A 21,332-nucleotide genomic window follows, 5' to 3' on the forward strand; every position below is an offset into this window, starting at 1 on the left:
GTCAGTCCCTTCAGGATCCATCCCTCATTCATCTTAATAAAGGTGAGGTAATCTAGACTTTTTTGACCTAGGCGACTTCTCTTCTCAGTGACAATACCTCCTGCTGCACTGAAGGTCCTTTCTGACAGGACACTTGAAGCGGGGCAGGCCAGAAGTTCTATCGCAAATTGGGATAGCTCAGGCCACAGGTCAAGCCTGCACACCCAGTAGTCAAGGGGTTCATCGCTCCTCAGAGTGTCAATATCTGCAGTTAAGGCGAGGTAGTCTGCTACCTGTCGGTCGAGTCGTTCTCTGAGGGTGGACCCCGAAGGGCTGTGGCCGATGCGTAGGACTTAAAAAGCTCTGCATGTCCTCCATCAACAACACGTCTGTAAAGCGTCCTGTCCTTGCCGGCGTGGTCGTGGGAGGAGAATTACTTTCACCTCTTCCTCTGTTAGATTCCCGTTGTGCTGTGACATCACCTTTATACGCTGTGTAAAGCATACTTTTTAATTTATTTTGGAACTGCTGCATCCTTTCCGACTTTCGGTAATTCGGTAACATTTCAGGCACTTTCAGCTTATACCGGGGGTCTAGTAGCGTGGACACCCAGTACAGGTTGTTCTCCTTCAGCCTTTTTATACGAGGGTCCCTCAACAGGCACGAGCGCATGAAAGAGTCCTCAGTGATCTCACTGAAGGTATGTTCTTCCTCCCAGACACGTACAACACCACGGGTACCAGATAGGTGACAACGAGCACCCTGGGATGCCTGTTGTGGTTGGTCTTCCTCCTCCTCCTCCTCCTCCTCAAAGCCACATTCCTCCTCTGACTCCACTTCCTCACAATCCTCTTCCAGCATTGCCGCAGGTCCAGCAAGCAATGCTGTTTCTGGTGGTGATGGTGACCACAACTCTTCCTCTTCACGCTCATCTACGGCCTGATCCAGCACTCTTCGCAGGGCACGCTCCAGGAAGAAAACAAATGGTATGATGTTGCTGGTGGTGCCTTCGGTGCGACTGACTAGGTTTGTCACCTCCTCAAAAGGACGCATGAGCCTACAGACATTGCGCATGAGCGTCCAGTAACGTGGCAAAAAAAATTCCCAGCTCCGCAGAGGCTGTCCTAGCACCCTGGTCATACAAATAGTCGTTAACGGCTTTTTCTTGTTGGAGCAGGCGGTCGAACATTAGGAGTGTTGAATTCCAACGTGTCGGGCTGTCGCAAATCTAGCGCCTCACTGGCATGTTGTTTCGCCGCTGGATATCTGAAAAGTGCGCCATGGCCGTGTAGGAACGCCTGAAATGGTCACACACCTTCCTGGCCTGCTTCAGGACGTCCTGTAAGCCTGGGTACTTATGCACAAAGCGTTGTACGATCAGATTACACACATGTGCCATGCACGGCATATGTGTCAACTTGCCCAAATTCAATGCCGCCAACAAATTTCTTCCATTGTCACAAACCACTTTGCCGATCTCCAGTTGGTGCAGAGTCAGCCACTGATCCACCTGTGCGTTCAGGGCGGAAAGGAGTGCTGGTCCGGTGTGACTCTCTGCTTTCAGGCAAGTCAACCCCAAGACGGCGTGACACTGCCATATCCGGGATGTGGAATAGTACCTGGGGAGCTGGGGGGGGGTGCCGTTGATGTGGAGCAAGACGCAGCAGCAGAAGAGGACTCAGCCGAGGAGGTTATGGAAGAGGATGGAGTAGAGGAGGTGGCAGCAGGCCTGCCTGCAAGTCGTGGCGGTGTCACCAACTCCTCTGCAGAGCCACGCATTCCATGCTTGTCAGCCATCAGCAGGTTTACCCAATGCGCAGTGTAGGTGATATACCTGCCCTGACCATGCTTTGCAGACCAGGTATCAGTGGTCAGATGGACCCTTGCCCCAACACTGTGTGCCAGACATGCCATTACTTCCTTTTGCACAATCGAGTACAGGTTGGGTATTTCCTTTTGTGCAAAGAAATTTCGGCCGGGTACCTTCCACTTCGGTGTCCCAATAGCTACAAATTTTTGGAACGCCTCAGACTCCACCAGCTTGTATGGTAAAAGCTGGTGGGCTAAGAGTTCAGACAAGCCAGCTGTCAGATGCCGGGCAAGGGGGTGACTTTGTGACATTGGCTTCTTACGCTCAAACATGTCCTTGACAGACACCTGACTGTGGGCAGATGAGCAGGAACTGCTCAAGGCGAGAGATGGAGTGGCGGATGGTTGAGAGGGGGCAAGGAGGACAGCAGTGGTTGACGTGGCTGAAGATGCTGGACCAGGAGGAGGATGGCGGCTTTGAGTTTGTGTGCTGCTTGTACTCATGTGTTGATCCCATAGGCGTTTGTGATGTGCGATCATGTGCCTTCGCAAAGCAGTTGTACCTAGGTGGGTGTTGGACTTCCCACGACTCAGTTTCTTTTGGCACAGGTTTCAAATGGCATCGCTGTTGTCAGAGGCAGACACACAAAAAAAATGCCACACTGCTGAGCTCTGCAATGACGGCATTCTGGTGGTGGCAACAGCATGCGTTGATTGGCGTGCTGTCTGGCTGACCCGGGGTGCCGATGCATGCTGTCTGACTGTGCCACTAGCTCCTTGCGACGACCTCCCCCTGCTTCCAACTCGTCTCCTCCTCCTCTCTGTCTCCCCATCTGAACTTTCCCCCTGTTCTTCTTCTCTTCTAGCGGGCATCCACGGACACATCGTCATCATCAACCGCTTCACTTGTATCTGACAACTCAGCAAAGGAAGCAGCAGCGGATACAACATCATCATCATCACACCGTACGTCCATGTGTGTAATGCTGCCTGACTGAGACATATCCCTGTTATCTATATCCTCTGGCAATAATGGTTGCACATCACTCATTTCTTCCAACTGATGTGTAAATAACTCCTCTGACAGATCAAGTGAAGCGGCTGTGGTGCTAGTGTTGGTGGTGGCGGCAGGCGGGCAAGTGGTAACTTGAGAGGTGCCCGAAGCTAAGCTAGAGGAGGATGGTGCGTCAAGGTTCCGAGCGGAAGCTGTAGAAGATTGGGTGTCCTGTGTTAGCCAGTCAACTATGTCCTCAGAATTTTTCGAGTTCAGGGTACGTGGCTTCTGAACACTGGGCATTATTCTAGGGCCAAAGGGAATCGCAGCACCACGACGGCCCCTGCGGGGTGGCCTGCCTCTGCCTGTCATTTTTTTTTCGATTAGTGGTACTATGCGTGCAAGCTACTGTGACAACAGATATGAGTGGTACTGTGCACTGGCAGAAGTTGGCAGAGTAGACGCTGTAGGCCTGGCACACACGCTTGCAGACAACTAACTGCTATTCAATCTATTACAGTCAAAATTGTATTTTTTTTTTTAAAATGTACACTACTGTTACACCAGATATGAGTTGCACTCGTGTGACACTGTGCCCTGGCAGGCCCTGAAACGCACACGCGTGAAGGAAACTGACTGCTATTATTTCACAGTCAAATTTCTAGTTTTTTTTTTTTTATGTACACTACTGTTACACCAGATATGAGTTGCCCTGGCATGCCCTGAAACGCACACGTGTGAAGGAAACTGACTGCTATTATTTCACAGTCAAAAAAGTGTTGTTTTATTTAAATGTACACTACTGTTACACCAGATATGAGTGGTAGCACTGGGCAAGTGGGCACAGTATACGCTGTGAGCCTGACACACACACTGGCAGGTAGGCAACTGCAATTAGATTACAGCAGAGATCAGATGAGTCCTTCAGGACTGTAGTGGACACTGAATACACTAGCCTAGCTATCGATTTCCCTATTAAATCAGCAGCAGCTACACTGTCCCTCCTCTCACTAAGAATGCTGCTTCCGAATGAATCTAAAATGGATGCTGTCCAGGAGGTGTGAGGGTCTGGGAGGGAGGGTCTGCTGCTGATTGGCTGGAATGTGTCTGCTGACTGTGAGGTACAGGGTCAAAGTTTACTCAATGATGACGAATAGGGGGCGTACCGAACTATTCGCCGGCGAACTATTCGGGACATCTCTAGCAGCTATACAATATACTTCCATTCTCAAAACGTGCACATTTTCTTAGTCTCAAACACCTACTGAGCATGTGCAGAAGTGAACAGTATATACATATATGCATTTTGTGATTGGCTGAGGGCTGTCACATGAATTCTGTGGGAGGAAAAATTGGATTAACTTTGAAACTGATTGGCTAAAATGCAAGTCTGCAGAGGCTTAGATACAAGGTAATCACAGAGGTAAAAAATGTATTAATATAATAGTGTTGGTTATGCAAAACTGGGGAATGGGTAATAAAGAGATTATCTATTTTAAACAACAAAAATTCTGGTGTCCATTTAAATGTGTCATTTTTATTTCAGAGATTTCCTCTAGGTGGCGACGACGAGGTTATGACTTCAACACTACAGCAATTTGCAAAAGTCATAGATGAAGTAAGTGGCAAATATAGCTTAATTACTACATGGTATTTAATTCTCTTTTGCATGCAGTGTAACTGTAGATTTTCTTTGTTGGCAGTTTAGCTGTATTAGGGGATACATTTAGATCAAACTTAAAAGGATGTGAAAGTCAAAAAATAATTTTGTGGTTTAAGATACTTTAGAAAAATGTATCAAATGATCTACCTACAAAAATCCCCATAGACTTTGTGTTTTTTCTTTTAAAAAGTCATTAGATACGTCTTTATTTAAGGATTGTGATCAATCCCTTACTTTGTTCTTTTGGTTTCCTTAGTTGAAAACCATACCTAGATAGGCACAGGAGCAGCAGCAATGCACTACAGGGAGCTAGCTGGTGATTGTTAACTACACACATATGCCTCTTGTCATTGGCTCACCAGATTTGTTTATCTAGTTTCTAATAGTGCATTACTGCTCTGGAGATTGATTTTAGCTACATGATTGTTTAATCCATATGCAGGGATCAAACAAGTAGAGCATTTTATTGCACTATTGCTTGCATAATAACACATTAGAGTGTTTTCTTTTTGCACTTTTATGTCCCTTTAAAAACAGGGGGGGGGGGGACTGGCAACTTTTGGCAAATACACCCAGTGGTACATACTTTTCTTCAAAGAAAATTGTGCCTGCTGGGTGACATTTAGAAGTTGCTGGATGGGGGCAATTGTAGTACTTTGTTTTCATGTCACATTAAGTAGTTTAAAAATTGTTTAAAACTAACAAGAAGTGAATGACTGTTAACTGGTGGATCAAGAGAGCTCTCACATTAATAGCTGATTTATTCAGCACAGGAAGATCAATAAAAAGGTTTGTAATACATTTAAAACCTTGAGTATCATACCCCTTTAAATCCCGTTCATAGGTATGGTATTTTTTTTTTTTTTAGATTGTCTCCCAAAAATTATTGTAATTTCTATGTAGAAATGTTTTAGAAAGTGTTTTGCTTACTTTTATAATTTATTTTTATTTTTTTTAGCTGAGCTCCTGCCATGCGGTACTGTCTACACAGCTAGCTGATGCAATGATGTTTCCGATTAACCAATTTAAAGAAAGAGATTTAAAAGGTGAACTTATTCTTGCACCTCATAATATGAATATACCTTGCTGATTGAAATGTTTACCGTGAAAAAACTAAAACAAGATTTCTAGTTCAGCATCAATTTGAATAGATCAGGACAGTTATGTTTATTTGTGATAGGACGGAATGTGGTTAAGATTTTAACTGTGTCTCATCATTACTCATGGGAGGGAATCGGGACCGCAATTTGCAGTGTGGGGAGGTGATTGATCATAGTAAGAAGAGTACAATGGGGGTGGGTCAGTCATTAGGGGTACTTGCGGAATGGGAAGATTGCCTTTTATGTCTGATTTTGGTCCGGATTAATTGCACTAGGAAGAGACTGGAGTAGCTGTTACTTTTTCTTGCAATATATGGGTTAGGTTAATGTTATTTATGCTGTGGGGTATTTGGACAGAGTGGTAATTGCAGTCTGGGCGGAGGTGGTACTATGAGTTACATTGTAGTGAAGTTATTGGGTGAGCAACTTTTAGATTTACCATGTGGAATATAATTTATTTTTCATCTGCATCAAGTAAGTTCTAAACCTGCCTTATAGGTAGACATATTTTATAGAGGTTTCTACATAAAAATACCCAGCGGGAGCACTAAGTGCTGCTACATATAACCGTGATAGTCATAGGTTACCGTCCCTATTGCATACTACTGGTTTCCATAGAAAGGTATTACTATTACTTGGCAGCTGCTGCAGTTCTTGAGCCGTTTAACTTTTGAGCAGTAGGAGTTAGACAACCCACAGCAATATGTGTGTGACTCTGTCGCTATCCGCAGTGGGCCACATTGGATCTAGGCCTGAGTTTGTTTCTAAGATTAAAACAAGGAAATAAGTGCTCATCTGAGATCAGATAAAGCTTAATAGTATTACTTATAATATGCACACACAAGCGGCCGTATGCCCACATGTTCTTTTCTTTGATCTTGCAGACAGTACAGCCAAAGTGAAGCTGCACCACCCTTTCCATAATTTTGAATAGTATCACACTCATGTTCCCTCTATAGGGGTATCCTTTACCACTCCCCTATTGTTCCTGTTCCTATTGAGGCCTAGAAACATTCTAACATTGGAAGCTATAGAACTTACTTTGCATTTGCTGTGTCCCCCAAATTGTGATAAAAGAAACAAATATTTTTGACCGAGGTTGTCTGGCAACTTGAAAGGAAATTTAAGGAGCAGTTCCCACATCTTATCCACTTTGCCACCTCAGAGGTGGCAGAGGTAAATCACCCCAAATGATTGAGTTGGGGGGGGGGATGGTATTCAGGGCTCGCTTTTGCAGAATTGGTTGCGTGAGATCAGGGAGTGCAATTGCACAAGAGAGCTCTTATGCGATCCTAATTTGTGCCATGTGATGCTTCATTGCAAGTGGTGATTGCAGGTGGACAGGTTTTCCTCTTGAATGACAATGAAAACGGCTGAGAGAATGTTTTAGGCTCAGTAACATGAGTGTAGTTAAAGGGATATTAAATCAAATTTTCTTCTTTCTCTTGCTATATATATTTTTTTTTTTTTTAGGAAAAAGCAGAAATGTAAGATTAGGAGTCTGCCCATTTTTGGTTCAGAACCTGGGTGGCGCTTGCTGATTGCTAAATGAAACCACCAATCGGCAAGGGCTACCCAGGGTGCTGAACCAAAAATGGGCTGGCTCCTAGGCTTAGATTCTTGCTTTTTCAAATAAAGATGGCAAGAGAACAAAGAAAAAATGATAACATGAGTAATTTAGAGCTACTTAAAATTGCTGTTCTATCTGAATCACAAAAGGAAAAAAAATAGGTTTGGTATCCCTTTTTCATCAGCTTTTTCATCAGCTTAAATTATTTCTCTTCTGATTTGATAAATCAACATTTTTGTTTTTTTTCAGAAATATTAACACTAAAAGAGGTTTTCCAGCTCTCCAGTAATGGTATGTATAACTGTGATATCTAATGTATAAATATAGTGTATAATTATTATTATAATTCCAAAATTGTTGTGCATGAGCAAATATATTTGTTTCTTGTATATTATCTACTTGAATAGCTTGTTCTTCACATACAGTACAGTCTGATCATTGTGTTTTTAATCTTCACCTCTTGCGTATTGTCCACCTTATCAATGATTAGCTCATTTGTAGCACATTGTAAATCTAATTTCTTTCTAATGACACAATGAGTCCACGGATCATCTAATTACTATTGAGAATAGCCCAGCAGGAGGCGGCAAAGAGCACCACAGCAGAGCTGTTAAATATCGCCTCCCTTCCCTCTAACCCCAGTCATTCTCTTTCTCTACGTTAGAGCAAGGAAGTGGTAAAATTAGGTGTTTGAAAAGATTCTTCAATCAAATTTTTTTTTAACAACACAAGCTTGTGTTTGTTAGCAGAGCAGTGGTGGCTTCCAAGCAATGGGAATTTGTGGGACATAATTCTCACTGCGCCTCCCATATATTTAATGCTGCCCTTATACTGAAAGCCTGAGTAAGATTACTCAGACTTTATCTTTTTTTCCACAGGTCCATGTGAGGGAGAGGACCTCTCAAACCTGGTGAGCTGCCTTACTGCCGGGCAGATTTCTAAAGGTAAGTGCTAAGTTTATTTTCTGGGGACACAGGAAAATTGGCACTTTATTATATAATAAGGACACAAAAAATGACATTATCCTTGGGAGTGAGGATTACGTTATAAGGGCAGTTATGGCAGGCACTGGGGACGAGGAGATGTGGCTCATGTGTTAGGTGCGTTTTCTCAACTCCCGACGCCTTTATTTTACAGTCATTTGCCGACCAGGAGGTTTACTTTTGAAATTCCCACGATGGGCGGAGCTAACTATGCAGCATTGTTTGCGCGTTCTTTTTGTTCGTCTCACTTCATTTCCGGTGTTACGGAGAGTGGTGACAAGCGGTTAAGAAGTATTTCTCTGCTACGTTATGGTGACTCAGCAGAACAGCCTCAGATAAGTTATTAAATAAAAATGTTACAGTATTAGATTGATTCCAGACGTCTACTATCTGTGAAATATATGTAGGCGCCTCAGCAAAGCTTTGCTGAGGTGTGGAGATAGTCTGCTGTTTATTGTAAAAATTCTACATTTTTCTTGTAAAGCAAAATAAAAACATTAAATTTTAACATTTAAAGACACAGTAACGTTTTTTTTGTGAGGTAATTTCAAATTCAGATATAGGTTTATCCAATTTTAATTTGCTCAAATTGTGAATAAAGATGGACCAAGAGGCCCTGCAAGACGTTACATGTACTTTATGTTTTGATGCTAATGGGAAACCACCAATCCCTTTCTGTTCCTCATGTATTGAGAGAACTTTACAGTTCAGGAATAGATTTTTTTCTGAGCCAACATTGTCTGTGGCGGATGCTGTTCAGGAGCCTTCTGACAATGTTCAATATATGCCGCAGCTTTCTCCTCAAGTGTCCCAAAACTTAGTGTCCACACAGTGCCCTGCGCTTCCTCCACTACTCCACCTGGAGTTACCTTGCAAGACATCGCTTCCCTCGTGTCCTCTGCGGTTTCTGATGCGTTTTCTGCTTTTTCCATGCTGCAGGGAAAGCGCAAGAGGAAAAGTAAACAATCAGTGAGTGAAGTTACTGACACAGTTGTTGCTATCTCAAATGCCCCCTCCCAGAAGCCTGAGGAGGAGGATACTTTGGTAGCATCTGAGGGTGAAATTTCAGACTCAGACAGTGTAATTCATCCTGCTGATACTGAAGTTGTATCCTTCAGGTTTAAGCTAGAACACCTCCGTCTATTACTCAAGGAGGTTTTAGCTACACTGGCCGACAGCGACACCATGGTCGTCATCAATCCTAAAAAATCCAGTAAGCTAGATAAATATTTTGATGTACCTTCCATGGTGGAAGTTTTTCCTGTACCAGATTGAGCTACTGAGATTATTGCTAAGGAATGGGAGAGATCGGATATACCTTTTTCTCCATCCCCTGTATTTAAAAAGATGTTTCCTATAGCAGATTATATCAAGGAATCTTGGCAGACGGTACCCAAAGTGGAAGGGGCAATTTCCACGCTAACAAGAGAACTACTATTCCTATAGAGGATAGTTGTTCCTTTAAGGATCCTATGGATAAGAAGTTAGAGGGATCACTCAAGAAAATGTATGTACACCAGGGTTTACAATGGCAACCCACGGTTTGTATTGCTACTGTTACTAGTGCGGCAGCATACTGGTTTGATGCATTGTCTGAATCTATTCAGACAGACACTCCCCCTCGAGGAAATCCAGGATAGGATTAAGGCCCTTAAATTGGCCAACTCCTTTATCATGGATGCTTCCCTTCCGGTTATTAAGCTGGGAGCTAAGATTTCTGGTTTTGCCGTACTAGCCCGCAGAGCCCTTATGGTTAAAATCCTGGTCTGCGGATGTGTCATCTAAGTCTAAACTTTTGGCGATTCCTTACAAAGGATAGACTTTGTTTGGGCCGGGGTTGACGGAAATAATTTCTGACATCACGGGAGGAAAGGGACATTTCCTCCCTCAAGATAAGAGAAATAAACAAAAGGGACGTCAGAGTAATTTTCGTTCCTTTCGGAATTTCAAGGGAAATCCTTCCACTTCCTCCTCCAAGCATGAGCAGTCCAAGCCTTCCTGGAGACCCAATCAGTCTTGGAACAAAGGGAAAACAATCCAAAAATTTGCTATTGAATCAAAAGCAGCATGAAGGGTCTGCCCTCGATCCGGGACCGGATCTTGTGGGGGGCAGACTTTCATTCTTCGCTCAGGCTTGGGTTCGAGATGTTTAGGATCCCTGGGCGGTGGACATCGTGTCCCAGGGATACAAACTAGAGTTCAAAGCCCTTCCTCCCAGGGGCAGGTTTCTGCTTTAAAGATTATCTGTAGACCAGACAAAAAGAGAAGCGTTCTTACACTGTGTTTGGGACCTCTCCGACCTGGGAGTGATCGTTCCTGTTCCAATGCAGGAACGGGGTCTGGATTTAAAGGACGCGTACCTGCATGTTCCCATACACAGGGATCATCACAAGTTTCTAAGGTTTGCTTTTCTAGACAAACACTTCCAGTTCGTGGCTCTTCCATTCGGTCTTGCCACAGCTCCCAGAATTTTCTCAAAGGTTCTGGGATCCCTGCTAGCGGTGCTCCGATTGCGGGGCATTGCAGTGGCGCCTTATCTGGACGACATTCTAGTTCAGGCACCTTCCTTTCAACAAGAAAGATCTCACAGGGAAATGTTATCTTTCCTGCGGTCTCACGGATGGAAGGTGAATTTGGAAAAGAGTTCCTTAGTTCCAAATACAAGGGTAATTTTCTTGGGAACCATAATAGATTCCTTATCAATGAAGATTTTTCTGACAGAACTCGGGAAATCAAAGATTCTTGCCTAGCGCTTCAGTCCTCTCCTCGGCCATCAGTGGTTCAGTGCATGGAGGTAATCGGGCTGATGGTAGCGGCAATGGACATCATCCTGTTTGCCCGTTTCCACCTCAGACCTCTGCAGTTAAGCATGCTCAGGCAGTGGAACGGAGATTATGCGGATCTGTCTCCGCGATTACAACTGGAGCAGGAGACAAGGGATTCTCTACTTTGGTAGTTGTCTCTGGATCATCTCTCCCAGGGAACCTGCTTTCGCAGACCCTCTTGGGTGATTGTGACAAGATGCCTTCTGGGATGGGGACCAGTCTGGGGCTCTCTAAAGGCTCAGGGAACATGGACTCGGTCAGAGTCTGTTCTACCCATAAACATTCTGGAACTGAGAGCGATCTTCAATGCTCTCCTGGCTTGGCCTCAGTTAGCTTCGGCCCGGTTCATCAGGTTCCAGTCGGACAATATAACCTCAGTGGCTTACATAAACCATCAGGGAGGAACTCAGAGTTCTTTGGCCATGACAGAGGTAGCAAGATCATTCAGTGGGCAGAGACCCACAATTGCTGTCTGTCGGCGATCCACATTCCAGGAGTGGACAACTGGGGGACGGACATTCTGAGCAGGCAGACCTTTCACTCTGGGGAGTGGGAGCTACAACCGGAAGTGTTTTCCAGCCTGATTCTCAAATGGGGTCAGCTGGAATTGGATCTCATGGCATCTCGGCAGAATGCCAAGCTCCCGAGGTACGGGTCGAGGTCAAGGCACCCTCAGGCTGTACTGATAGACGCTCTGGCGGTACCTTGGAATTTCAGTCTCTCATACCTATTTCCTCCGTTCGCTCTTCTACCTCGGGTCATTGCTCGAATCGAACAGGAAAGGGGCGTCGGTGATCCTCATTGCACCGGCATGGCCTCGCAGGATTGGGTATGCAGACCTGGTGGACATGTCATCTCTTCCACCTTGGAGACATCCGTTGAGAAAGGACCTTCTACTTCAAGGGCCCTTCCTTCATCCAAATTTAGTTTCTCTGAAGCGGACTACTTGGAGATTGAACGCTTAATTTTATCCAAGCGTGGATTTTCGGAATTGGTCATTGAGACCATGATTCAGGCTCGTAAACCTGTCACTAGAAAGATTTACCATAAGATATGGCGTAAATATCTATATTGGTGTGAATCCAAGGGCTACTCTTGGAGTAGGGTTAGGATTCCTAGAATTCTGTCCTTTCTCCAAGAAGGTTTGGAGAAGGGTTTATCGGCAAGTTCCCTAAAGGGTCAAATATCTGCCTTGTTTATTTTGTTACATAAGCATCTGGCGGACGTCCCAGACGTGCAAGAATTTTGTCAGGCCTTGGTCAGGATCAGGCCTGTGTTCAAACCAGTTACTCCTCCCTGGAGTCTTAATTTAGTTCTTAAGGTTCTTCAAGGGGCTCCGTTTGAGCCTATGCATTCTTTAGATATTAAGTTGTTATCTTGGAAAGTTTTGTTTCTTGTTGCCATTTCATCTGCTCGTAGAGTGTCAGAGCTCTCGGCATTACAGTATGAGTCTCCTTACTTTATTTTTCATCCGGATAAGGTGGTTTTACGTGCTAAATTAGGGTTTCTCTCTAAAGTAGTTTTAGACCGGAACATTAATCAGGAGATTGTTGTGCCTTCCTTGTGTCCTAATCCTTCTTCTCAGAAGAAATGGCTTCTGCACAATCTGGAGGTGGTACGTGCACTAAAATTCTATTTACAGGTGACTAAGGATTTTCGTCAGTCTTCTGCTCTGTTTGTGGTTTTCTCTGGGAAACATAAGGGACAGAAAGCTACGGCTACTTCTCTTTCTTTGTGGCTGAATAGTATCATTCGCTTTGCCTATGAAACTGCTGGACAGCAGCCTCCTGAGAGAATTACGGCTCATTTTACGAGGGCTGTTTCCTCTTCCTGGGCATTCAAAAATGAAGCTTCTGTGGAACAGATTTGCAAGGCTGGAACTTGGTCCTCTCTTCACACTTTTTTTCAAAATTCTATAAATTTGACACTTTTGCCTCGGCTGAGGCCACTTATGGGAGAAAGGTTCTTCAAGCAGTGGTGCCTTCCGTTTTAAGTTCCCTGTCTTGTCCCTCCCTTATCATCTGTGTACTCTAGCTTGGGTATTGATTCCCAATAGTAATTAGATGATCCGTGGACTCATTGTGTCATTAGAAAGAAAACAAAATTTATGCTTACCTGATAAATTTCTTTCTTTCTTGACACGATGAGTCCACGGCCCGCCATGTTCGCTAGACAGGTTGTTGGTATGTTATAAACTTCAGACACCTCTGCACCTTGTTGCTTCCTTTCGCTCCTTTACTTCGGTTGAATGACTGGGGTTAGAGGGAAGGGAGGGGATATTTAACAGCTTTGCTGTGGTGCTCTTTGCCACCTCCTGCTGGGCAGGAGTGATATTCCCAATAGTAATTAGATGATCCGTGGACTCATCATATCAATAAATAAATACATTTATCAGGTAAGCATAAATTTTGTTTTTCTTTAACATCCTCCTGTTTCAGGGATGCTGAATATATATTTCTCCAACATTGGTGTGTCCGGTCCACGGCGTCATTCTTACTTGTGGGAATATCTCTTCCCCAACAGGAAATGGCAAAGAGTCCCAGCAAAGCTGGCCATATAGTCCCTCCTAGGCTCCGCCCACCCCAGTCATTCTCTTTGCCGTTGCACAGGCAACATCTCCACGGAGATGTTTAAGAGTATGTGGTGTTTAGTTGTAGTTTTTTATTCTACTATCAAGAGTTTGTTATTTTAAAATAGTGCTGGTATGTACTATTTACTCTGAAACAGAAAGAGATGAAGAATTTTGTTTGTGAGAGGAAGATGATTTTAGCAGACAGTAACTAAAATCGTTTGCTGTTTCCACATAGGACTGTTGAGATGAAGTAACTTCAGTTGGGGGAAACAGTTAGCAGACTTTTCTGCTTAAGGTATGACTAGCCATATTTCTAACAAGACTGTGTAATGCTGGAAGGCTGTCATTTCCCCTCATGGGGACCGGTAAGCCATTTTCTTAGTCCCAAGCAGAATAAAGGGCTTAATATGGGCTATAAAACTGGTAGACACTTTTATGGGCAGAATCGATTGCTTTATTTGGGCATTTTATACATGTTTATGCTGGTATTTCACATTTATAAACTTGGGGAACGTTTTTTAACGCCAGGCACTATGTTAGACACCTTTTCCAGTCAGGAAGGGCCTTCCCAGTTGAAGGCTGAGCCTCATTTTCGCGCCATTACTGCGCAGTTGTTTTTGAGAGCAAGACATGCAGATGCATGTGTGAGGACCTGAAAATAGTTGGAAAAGTTCCTAGAAGGCGTCATTTGGTATCGTATTCCCCTCCAGGCTTGGTAGAGTCGCAGCAAAGGCTGTAGCTGGGACTGTAGAGGGGTTAAAACTGTAACCGGCTTCGGTTTCGTTATTTTAAGGGTTAAAGCTCTGAAAATTGGTGTGCAATACTTTTAATGCTTTAAGACACTGTGGTGAAATTTTGGTAAATTTTGAACAATTCCTTCATATTTTTTCACATATTCAGTAATAAAGTGTGCTCTGTTTAAAATTTAAAGAGACAGTAACGGTTTTGTTTTAAAACGGTTTTTGTGTTTTACTGACAAGTTTAAGCCTGTTTAACATGTCTGTGCCTTCAGATAAGCTATGTTCTATATGTATGAAAGTCAATGTGTCTCCCCCTTCTAAATTATGTGATAATTGTGCCAAAGCGTCCAAACAAAGTAAGGACAGTACTGTCACAGATAATGAAGTTGCCCAAGATGATTCATCAGATGAAGGGAGTAGACATGGTTCTACATAATCTCCTTCTGTGTCTACACCAGTTTTGCCCACGCAGGAGGCCCCTAGTACTTCTAGCGCGCCAATGCTTATTACCATGCAACAATTGACGGCTGTAATGGATAACTCCATAGCAAATATTTTATCCAAAATGCCTGCATATCAGAGAAAGCGCGATTGCTCTGTTTTAAACACTGAAGAGCAGGAGGGCGCTGATGATAATTGTTCTGTCATACCCTCACACCAATCTGAAGGGGCCATGAGGGAGGTTTTGTCAGATGGGGAAATTTCAGATTCAGGAAAAATTTCCCAACAGGCTGAACCTGATGTTGTGACATTTAAATTTAAATTAGAACATCTCCGCGCACTGCTTAAGGAGGTGCTATCTACTCTGGATGATTGTGACAACCTGGTCATTCCAGAAAAATTATGCAAGATGGACAAGTTCCTAGAGGTTCCGGTGCACCCCGACGCTTTTCCTATACCCAAGCGGGTGGCGGACATAGTGAATAAGGAATGGGAGAAGCCCGGCATACCTTTTGTTCCCCCTCCTATATTTAAGAAATTATTTCCTATGGTCGACCCCAGAAAGGACTTATGGCAGACAGTCCCTAAGGTCGAGGGGGCAGTTTCTACTCTAAACAAGCGCACTACTATTCCTATCGAGGATAATTGTGCTTTCAAAGATCCTATGGATAAAAAAATTGGAGGGTTTGCTTAAAAAGATTTTTATACAGCAAGGTTACCTTCTTCAACCCATTTCGTGCATTGTTCCTGTCACTACAGCAGCGTGGTTCTGGTTCGAGGAACTAGAAAAGTCGCTCAGTAGAGAGACTCCATATGAGGAAGTTATGGACAGAGTTCACGCACTTAAGTTGGCTAACTCTTTTATTTTACATGCCGCTTTGCAAATAGCTAGATTAGCGGCGAAAAATTCAGGGTTTGCAATTGTGGCGCGCAGAGCGCTTTGGCTAAAGTCTTGGTCAGTGGATGTATCATCCAAGACAAAATTGCTTAATATCCCCTTCAAGGGTAAAACTCTCTTTGGGCCAGAATTGAAAGAGATTATCTCAGACATCACAAGGGTAAGCAGGCCAAGAAGCCTGCCGCTGCTAACAAAACAGCATGAAGGAGTAGCCCCCGATCCGGGACCGGATCTAGTGGGGGGCAGACTCTCTCTCTCTCTTTGCTCAGGCTTGGGCAAGAGATGTTCAGGATCCCTGGACGCTAGAAATAGTTTCTCAGGGTTATCTTCTGGAATTCAAGGAACTACCCCCAAGGGGAAGGTTCCACATGTCTCACTTATCCTCAAACCAAATAAAGAGACAGGCATTCTTACATTGTGTAGAAGACCTGTTAAAAATGGGAGTGATACACCCAGTTCCAACGGCGGAACAGGGAATGGGATTTTACTCAAATCTGTTTGTAGTTCCCAAAAAAGAGGGAACTTTCAGACCAATCCTGGATTTAAAGATCCTAAACAAATTTCTCAGAGTACCATCGTTCAAGATGGAAACCATTCGAACGATTCTACCCACAATTCAGGAAGGTCAATTTATGACTACCGTGGATCTAAAGGATGCGTATCTACATATCCCTATCCACAAAGAACATCATCAGTTCCTAAGGTTCGCCTTTCTGGACAAACATTACCAGTTTGTAGCCCTCCCATTCGGGTTAGCCACTGCTCCAAGGATTTTCACAAAGGTACTCGGATCCCTTCTAGCGGTTCTAAGACCAAGGGGCATTGCAGTAGTACCGTACTTGGACGACATTCTAGTACAAGCGTCGTCTCTTTCAAAGGCAAAGGCTCACTCAGACATCGTTCTGGCCTTTCTCAGATCTCACGGATGGAAGGTGAACATAGAAAAAAGTTCCCTGTCTCCGTCGACAAGTGTTCCCTTCTTGGGAACAATAATAGATTCCTTAGAAATGAGGATTTTCTTGACAGAAGTCAGAAAGTCAAAACTTCTTAACGCTTGTCAAGTTCTTCATTCTATTCCTCGTCCTTCCGTAGCTCAGTGCATGGAAGTAGTAGGATTGATGGTTGCAGCAATGGACATAGTTCCATTTGCGCGAATTCATCTAAGACCATTACAACTGTGCATGCTGAAACAGTGGAATGGGGACTATACAGACTTGTCTCCAGTGATTCAAGTAGATCAGAAGACCAGAGACTCACTCCGTTGGTGGCTAACCCAGGATCACCTATCCCAGGGAATGAGCTTCCACAGTCCAGAGTGTGTCATCGTCACGACCGACGCCAGCCTAGTGGGCTGGGGCGCGGTCTGGGAATCCCTGAAAGCTCAGGGACTGTGGTCTCGGGAAGAGTCTCTTCTCCCGATAAACATTCTGGAACTAAGAGCGATATTCAATGGTCTCAGGGCTTGGCCTCAGCTAGCAAAGGCCAGATTCATAAGATTCCAATCAGACAACATGACGACTGTTGCGTATCTCAATCATCAGGGGGGAACAAGGAGTTCCCTGGCGATGAAAGAAGTGACCAAAATAATACAATGGGCGGAGAATCACTCCTGCCACCTATCTGCGATCCACATTCCAGGTGTGGAAAACTGGGAAGCGGGTTATTTGAGTCGTCAGACATTCCATCCGGGGGAGTGGGAACTCCACCCGGAGATCTTTGCCCAGTTGACGCAACTATGGGGCATTCCAGATATGGATCTGATGGCGTCTCGTCAGAACTTCAAGGTTCCTTGCTACGGGTCCAGATCCAGGGATCCCAAGGCGACTCTAGTGGATGCACTAGTAGCGCCTTGGACCTTCAACCTAGCTTATGTGTTTCCACCGTTTCCTCTCATTCCCAGGCTGGTAGCCAGGATCAAACAGGAGAGGGCCTCGGTGATCTTGATAGCTCCTGCGTGGCCACGCAGGACTTGGTATGCAGACCTGGTGAATATGTCATCGGTTCCACCATGGAAGCTACCTTTGAGACAGGACCTTCTTGTTCAGGGTCCATTCGAACATCCAAATCTGGTCTCCCTCCAGCTGACGGCTTGGAGATTGAACGCTTGATTCTATCAAAGCGTGGGTTTTCAGATTCCGTGATAGATACTCTGGTTCAAGCCAGAAAACCGGTAACTAGAAAGATTTACCATAAAATATGGAAAAGATATATCTGCTGGTGTGAATCCAAGGGATTCCCATGGAATAAGATAAAGATTCCTAGGATTCTTTCCTTTCTACAAGAAGCTTTGGATAAAGGATTATCTGCGAGTTCTCTAAAGGGACAGATTTCTGCTTTATCTGTCCTACTACACAAACGACTGGCAGTTGTGCCAGATGTTCAAGCATTTGTTCAGGCTTTGGTTAGGATCAAGCCTGTTTACAGACCTTTGACTCCTCACTGGAGTTTAAATCTAGTTCTTTCAGTTCTTCAAGGGGTTCCGTTTGAACCTTTACATTCCATAGATATTAAGTTACTATCTTGGAAAGTTTTTTGTTTTTGGTTGCTATTTCTTCTGCTAGAAGAGTTTCTGAGTTATCTGCTCTACAGTGTACTCCACCCTATCTGGTGTTCCATTCAGATAAGGTTGTTCTGCGTACTAAGCCTGGTTTTCTACCAAAGGTTGTTTCCAACAAAAATATTAATCAGGAGATAGTTGTACCTTCTTTGTGTCCGAATCCAGTTTCCAAGAAGGAACGTTTGCTACACAATTTAGATGTAGTCCGTGCTCTAAAATTCTACTTAGAAGCTACAAAAGAGTTCAGACAAACTTCTTCTCTGTTTGTCGTCTATTCTGGTAAAAGGAGAGGTCAAAAAGCAACTTCTACCTCTCTTTCCTTTTGGCTTAAAAGCATCATCCGATTGGCTTATGAGACTGCCGGACGGCAGCCTCCTGAAAGAATCACAGCTCACTCCACTAGGGCTGTAGCTTCCACATGGGCCTTCAAGAACGAGTCTTCTGTTGATCAGATATGTAAGGCAGCGACTTGGTCTTCACTGCACACTTTTGCCAAATTTTACAAATTTGATACTTTTGCTTCTTCGGAGGCTATTTTTGGGAGAAAGGTGGTGCCTTACGTTTAGGTGACCTGATTTGCTCCCTCCCTTCATCCGTGTCCTAAAGCTTTGGTATTGGTTCCCACAAGTAAGGATGACGCCGTGGACCGGACACACCAATGTTGGAGAAAACAGAATTTATGCTTACCTGATAAATTACTTTCTCCAACGGTGTGTCCGGTCCACGGCCCGCCCTGGTTTTTTAATCAGGTCCGATGAATTATTTTCTCTAACTACAGTCACCACGACACCCTATGGTTTCTCCTATTTTTTCCTCCTGTCCGTCGGTCGAATGACTGGGGTGGGCGGAGCCTAGGAGGGACTATATGGCCAGCTTTGCTGGGACTCTTTGCCATTTCCTGTTGGGGAAGAGATATTCCCACAAGTAAGTATGACGCCGTGGACCGGACACACCGTTGGAGAAAGTAATTTATCAGGTAAGCATAAATTCTGTTTTTAGAATAAACAAACCTCTAATGAAAGTTTACTATTGAAATAGTGCGATTAAAATGCTGTGGCATAAAAGTGCTTATAAAGTTGACATTTGTACAACATTAGAATATTGTCAATTCAGAGAGAGCTCAATAAGCTAAAGCCCTTCCCTCTGACAAGATTATCTAAGACGTCTTGTCAGGACTGTGGGGTTCCTAAAATAGGGGTAGATAAATCTGTTTACAATTTAGGAGCCGGTAAGAATATTTAGGAGCCAGACAGAAGGATTATTCTCCACATATCTATTCAGAAATACCAAAGTTAGGAGCCAGGGGTGCTTCTGGGTTTGTCGAGCCCTTTCCTAATAGAGTTTGTCTTTCTAAAAGTTATCTTTAGAGCTATTTATCTACCTATGCAGAGTTCTGGATGTGAAGGAGACCTACATACTTTGCAATATAATTCTCTGAAAAGATTTTGTGTGATTTCTCTTCATGGCGGCAAGTTTTTATTATCTGGTTAAGAATGTTTGGTTAATTAATGGGGCATTACCGTACAACACTTTTTTAATGTCCTACGTGCCCAGCCGCCCAGTCCTACCTTAGTTTTTATTTTTCCATGTTATATTGGTTTCATAGAAACACTGCGGATGACAACCTAACCGTCAAATGAGGAATGTGTTTTTTCACCATTTTATGGCAACATTAATATATAATATGTTAATTACTTTAGTGAGCTAAGAGTCTGAAATTAAACTTGCATGATTCCGATAGAGCATCTCATTTTAAGACGCTTTTAAGGTCACTTCTATTTTTAAATGTGATTTGTTCTCTTGGCATTTCTTGTTTAAAAAAGAATATGCACATATCCTACACTAGTGGGAGCTGCTGCTAATTGGTGCCTGCACACATTTGTCTTTTGTGATTGGCTGACTAGATGTGTTCATCTTGCTACCAGTAGTGCAATGCTGCTCCTTCAGAAAGGATAACAAGAGAACAAAGCACATTTGATAATGGAAGTAAATTGGAAAGTTGTTTAACATTATATGTTCTATCCAAATCATGAAAGGAAATTTGGGAATTTCCTGTCCCTTTAACATAAACTCATCACCAGATACACATATACTGAATCAAATACAGACCAGGAGTGAACCTGTACCATTCATTGTGTTGCAAATGGGCAGAGTGAGGAGTAATGTTAGATTTAGAAGTAAGGAGAGTCATGTGAAAAGCTTTGCAAGGCCACGATGGGGATTTCCCTAAAATGCACAGACATATGTTGTAGCTGGTCCTCCGTAACAATCCGCTTTCAAATAAAATGTTAATTTCTCCTACATTGGTGTATGCGGTCCACGGCTTCATCCTTACTTGTGGGATATTCTCATTCCCTACAGGAAGTGGCAAAGAGAGCACACAGCAGAGCTGTCCATATAGCTCCCCCTCTGGCTCCGCCCCCCAGTCATTCTCTGCCGCTCTGAACAAGTAGCATCTCCACGAGGGTGGTAAAGAGTATGTGGTGTTAGTTGTAGTTTTTATTCTTCTATCAAGAGTTTGTTATTTTAAAATAGTGCCGGTTTGTACTATTTACTCTACAACAGAAAGTGATGAAGATTTCTGTTAAGAGTATGATTTTAGCACCAGTAACTAAAATCCATTGCTGTTCCCACACAGGACTGTTGAAACCAGAGAACTTCAGTTGGGGGGAACAGTTTGCAGGCTTATCTGCTTCAGGTATGATCAGTCATTTTTCTAACAAGACCAAGTAATGCTAGAAGACTGTCAGTTATCCATTCTGGGATAGGTAAGCCATTTTCTTAGACTCAGTAACCGAATTAAGGCTTATAACTAGGGCTCTATGCTGGTTGACACTATTGTGGGCTAAGTCGATTACTTTTTATCATGTTTATGTGACATTTTAAGTAGGGATGCACCGAAATTTCGGCCACAGAAAGTTTCGGCCAAAAATTGCATTTTTGGCTATTTCGGTTTTCGAGTTTTTTGCCTGTTATTTTCGGTAAAATTATTGTGTAGCATGTTTCAAATTTGATGCTAGCCTAGAGCTGCTGTTTAAGTTTATTACTTGACTTACTGTTCTGCATATAATGAGTTTTCTAGGACTATACTTTATTTGGATAATTGGTAAAAAAACAACAACTGTTAAATATGATTCTGTTACATAGAACTAAATGAAGAATAATACAGTATATTGATATTTATAATTGTTTTAAGTAGGG

General features: G+C 43.5%; 1 protein-coding gene across 1 annotated transcript in view; it reads left to right on the forward strand.

Annotated features, from left to right (window-relative positions):
* APPL1 (adaptor protein, phosphotyrosine interacting with PH domain and leucine zipper 1) overlaps nt 1–21,332 on the forward strand; it is a 137,298-nt gene that overhangs the window by 27,985 nt on the left and 87,981 nt on the right. The window contains exons 4-6 of the mRNA XM_053720852.1: nt 4,329–4,400; nt 5,404–5,491; nt 7,365–7,406. Coding sequence (XP_053576827.1) covers nt 4,329–4,400; nt 5,404–5,491; nt 7,365–7,406 — 202 coding nt within the window. The remainder of the gene's footprint in view (nt 1–4,328; nt 4,401–5,403; nt 5,492–7,364; nt 7,407–21,332) is intronic.

The sequence above is a fragment of the Bombina bombina genome, chromosome 7, assembly GCF_027579735.1.
Source record: "Bombina bombina isolate aBomBom1 chromosome 7, aBomBom1.pri, whole genome shotgun sequence".
Classification (NCBI taxonomy): domain Eukaryota; kingdom Metazoa; phylum Chordata; class Amphibia; order Anura; family Bombinatoridae; genus Bombina; species Bombina bombina.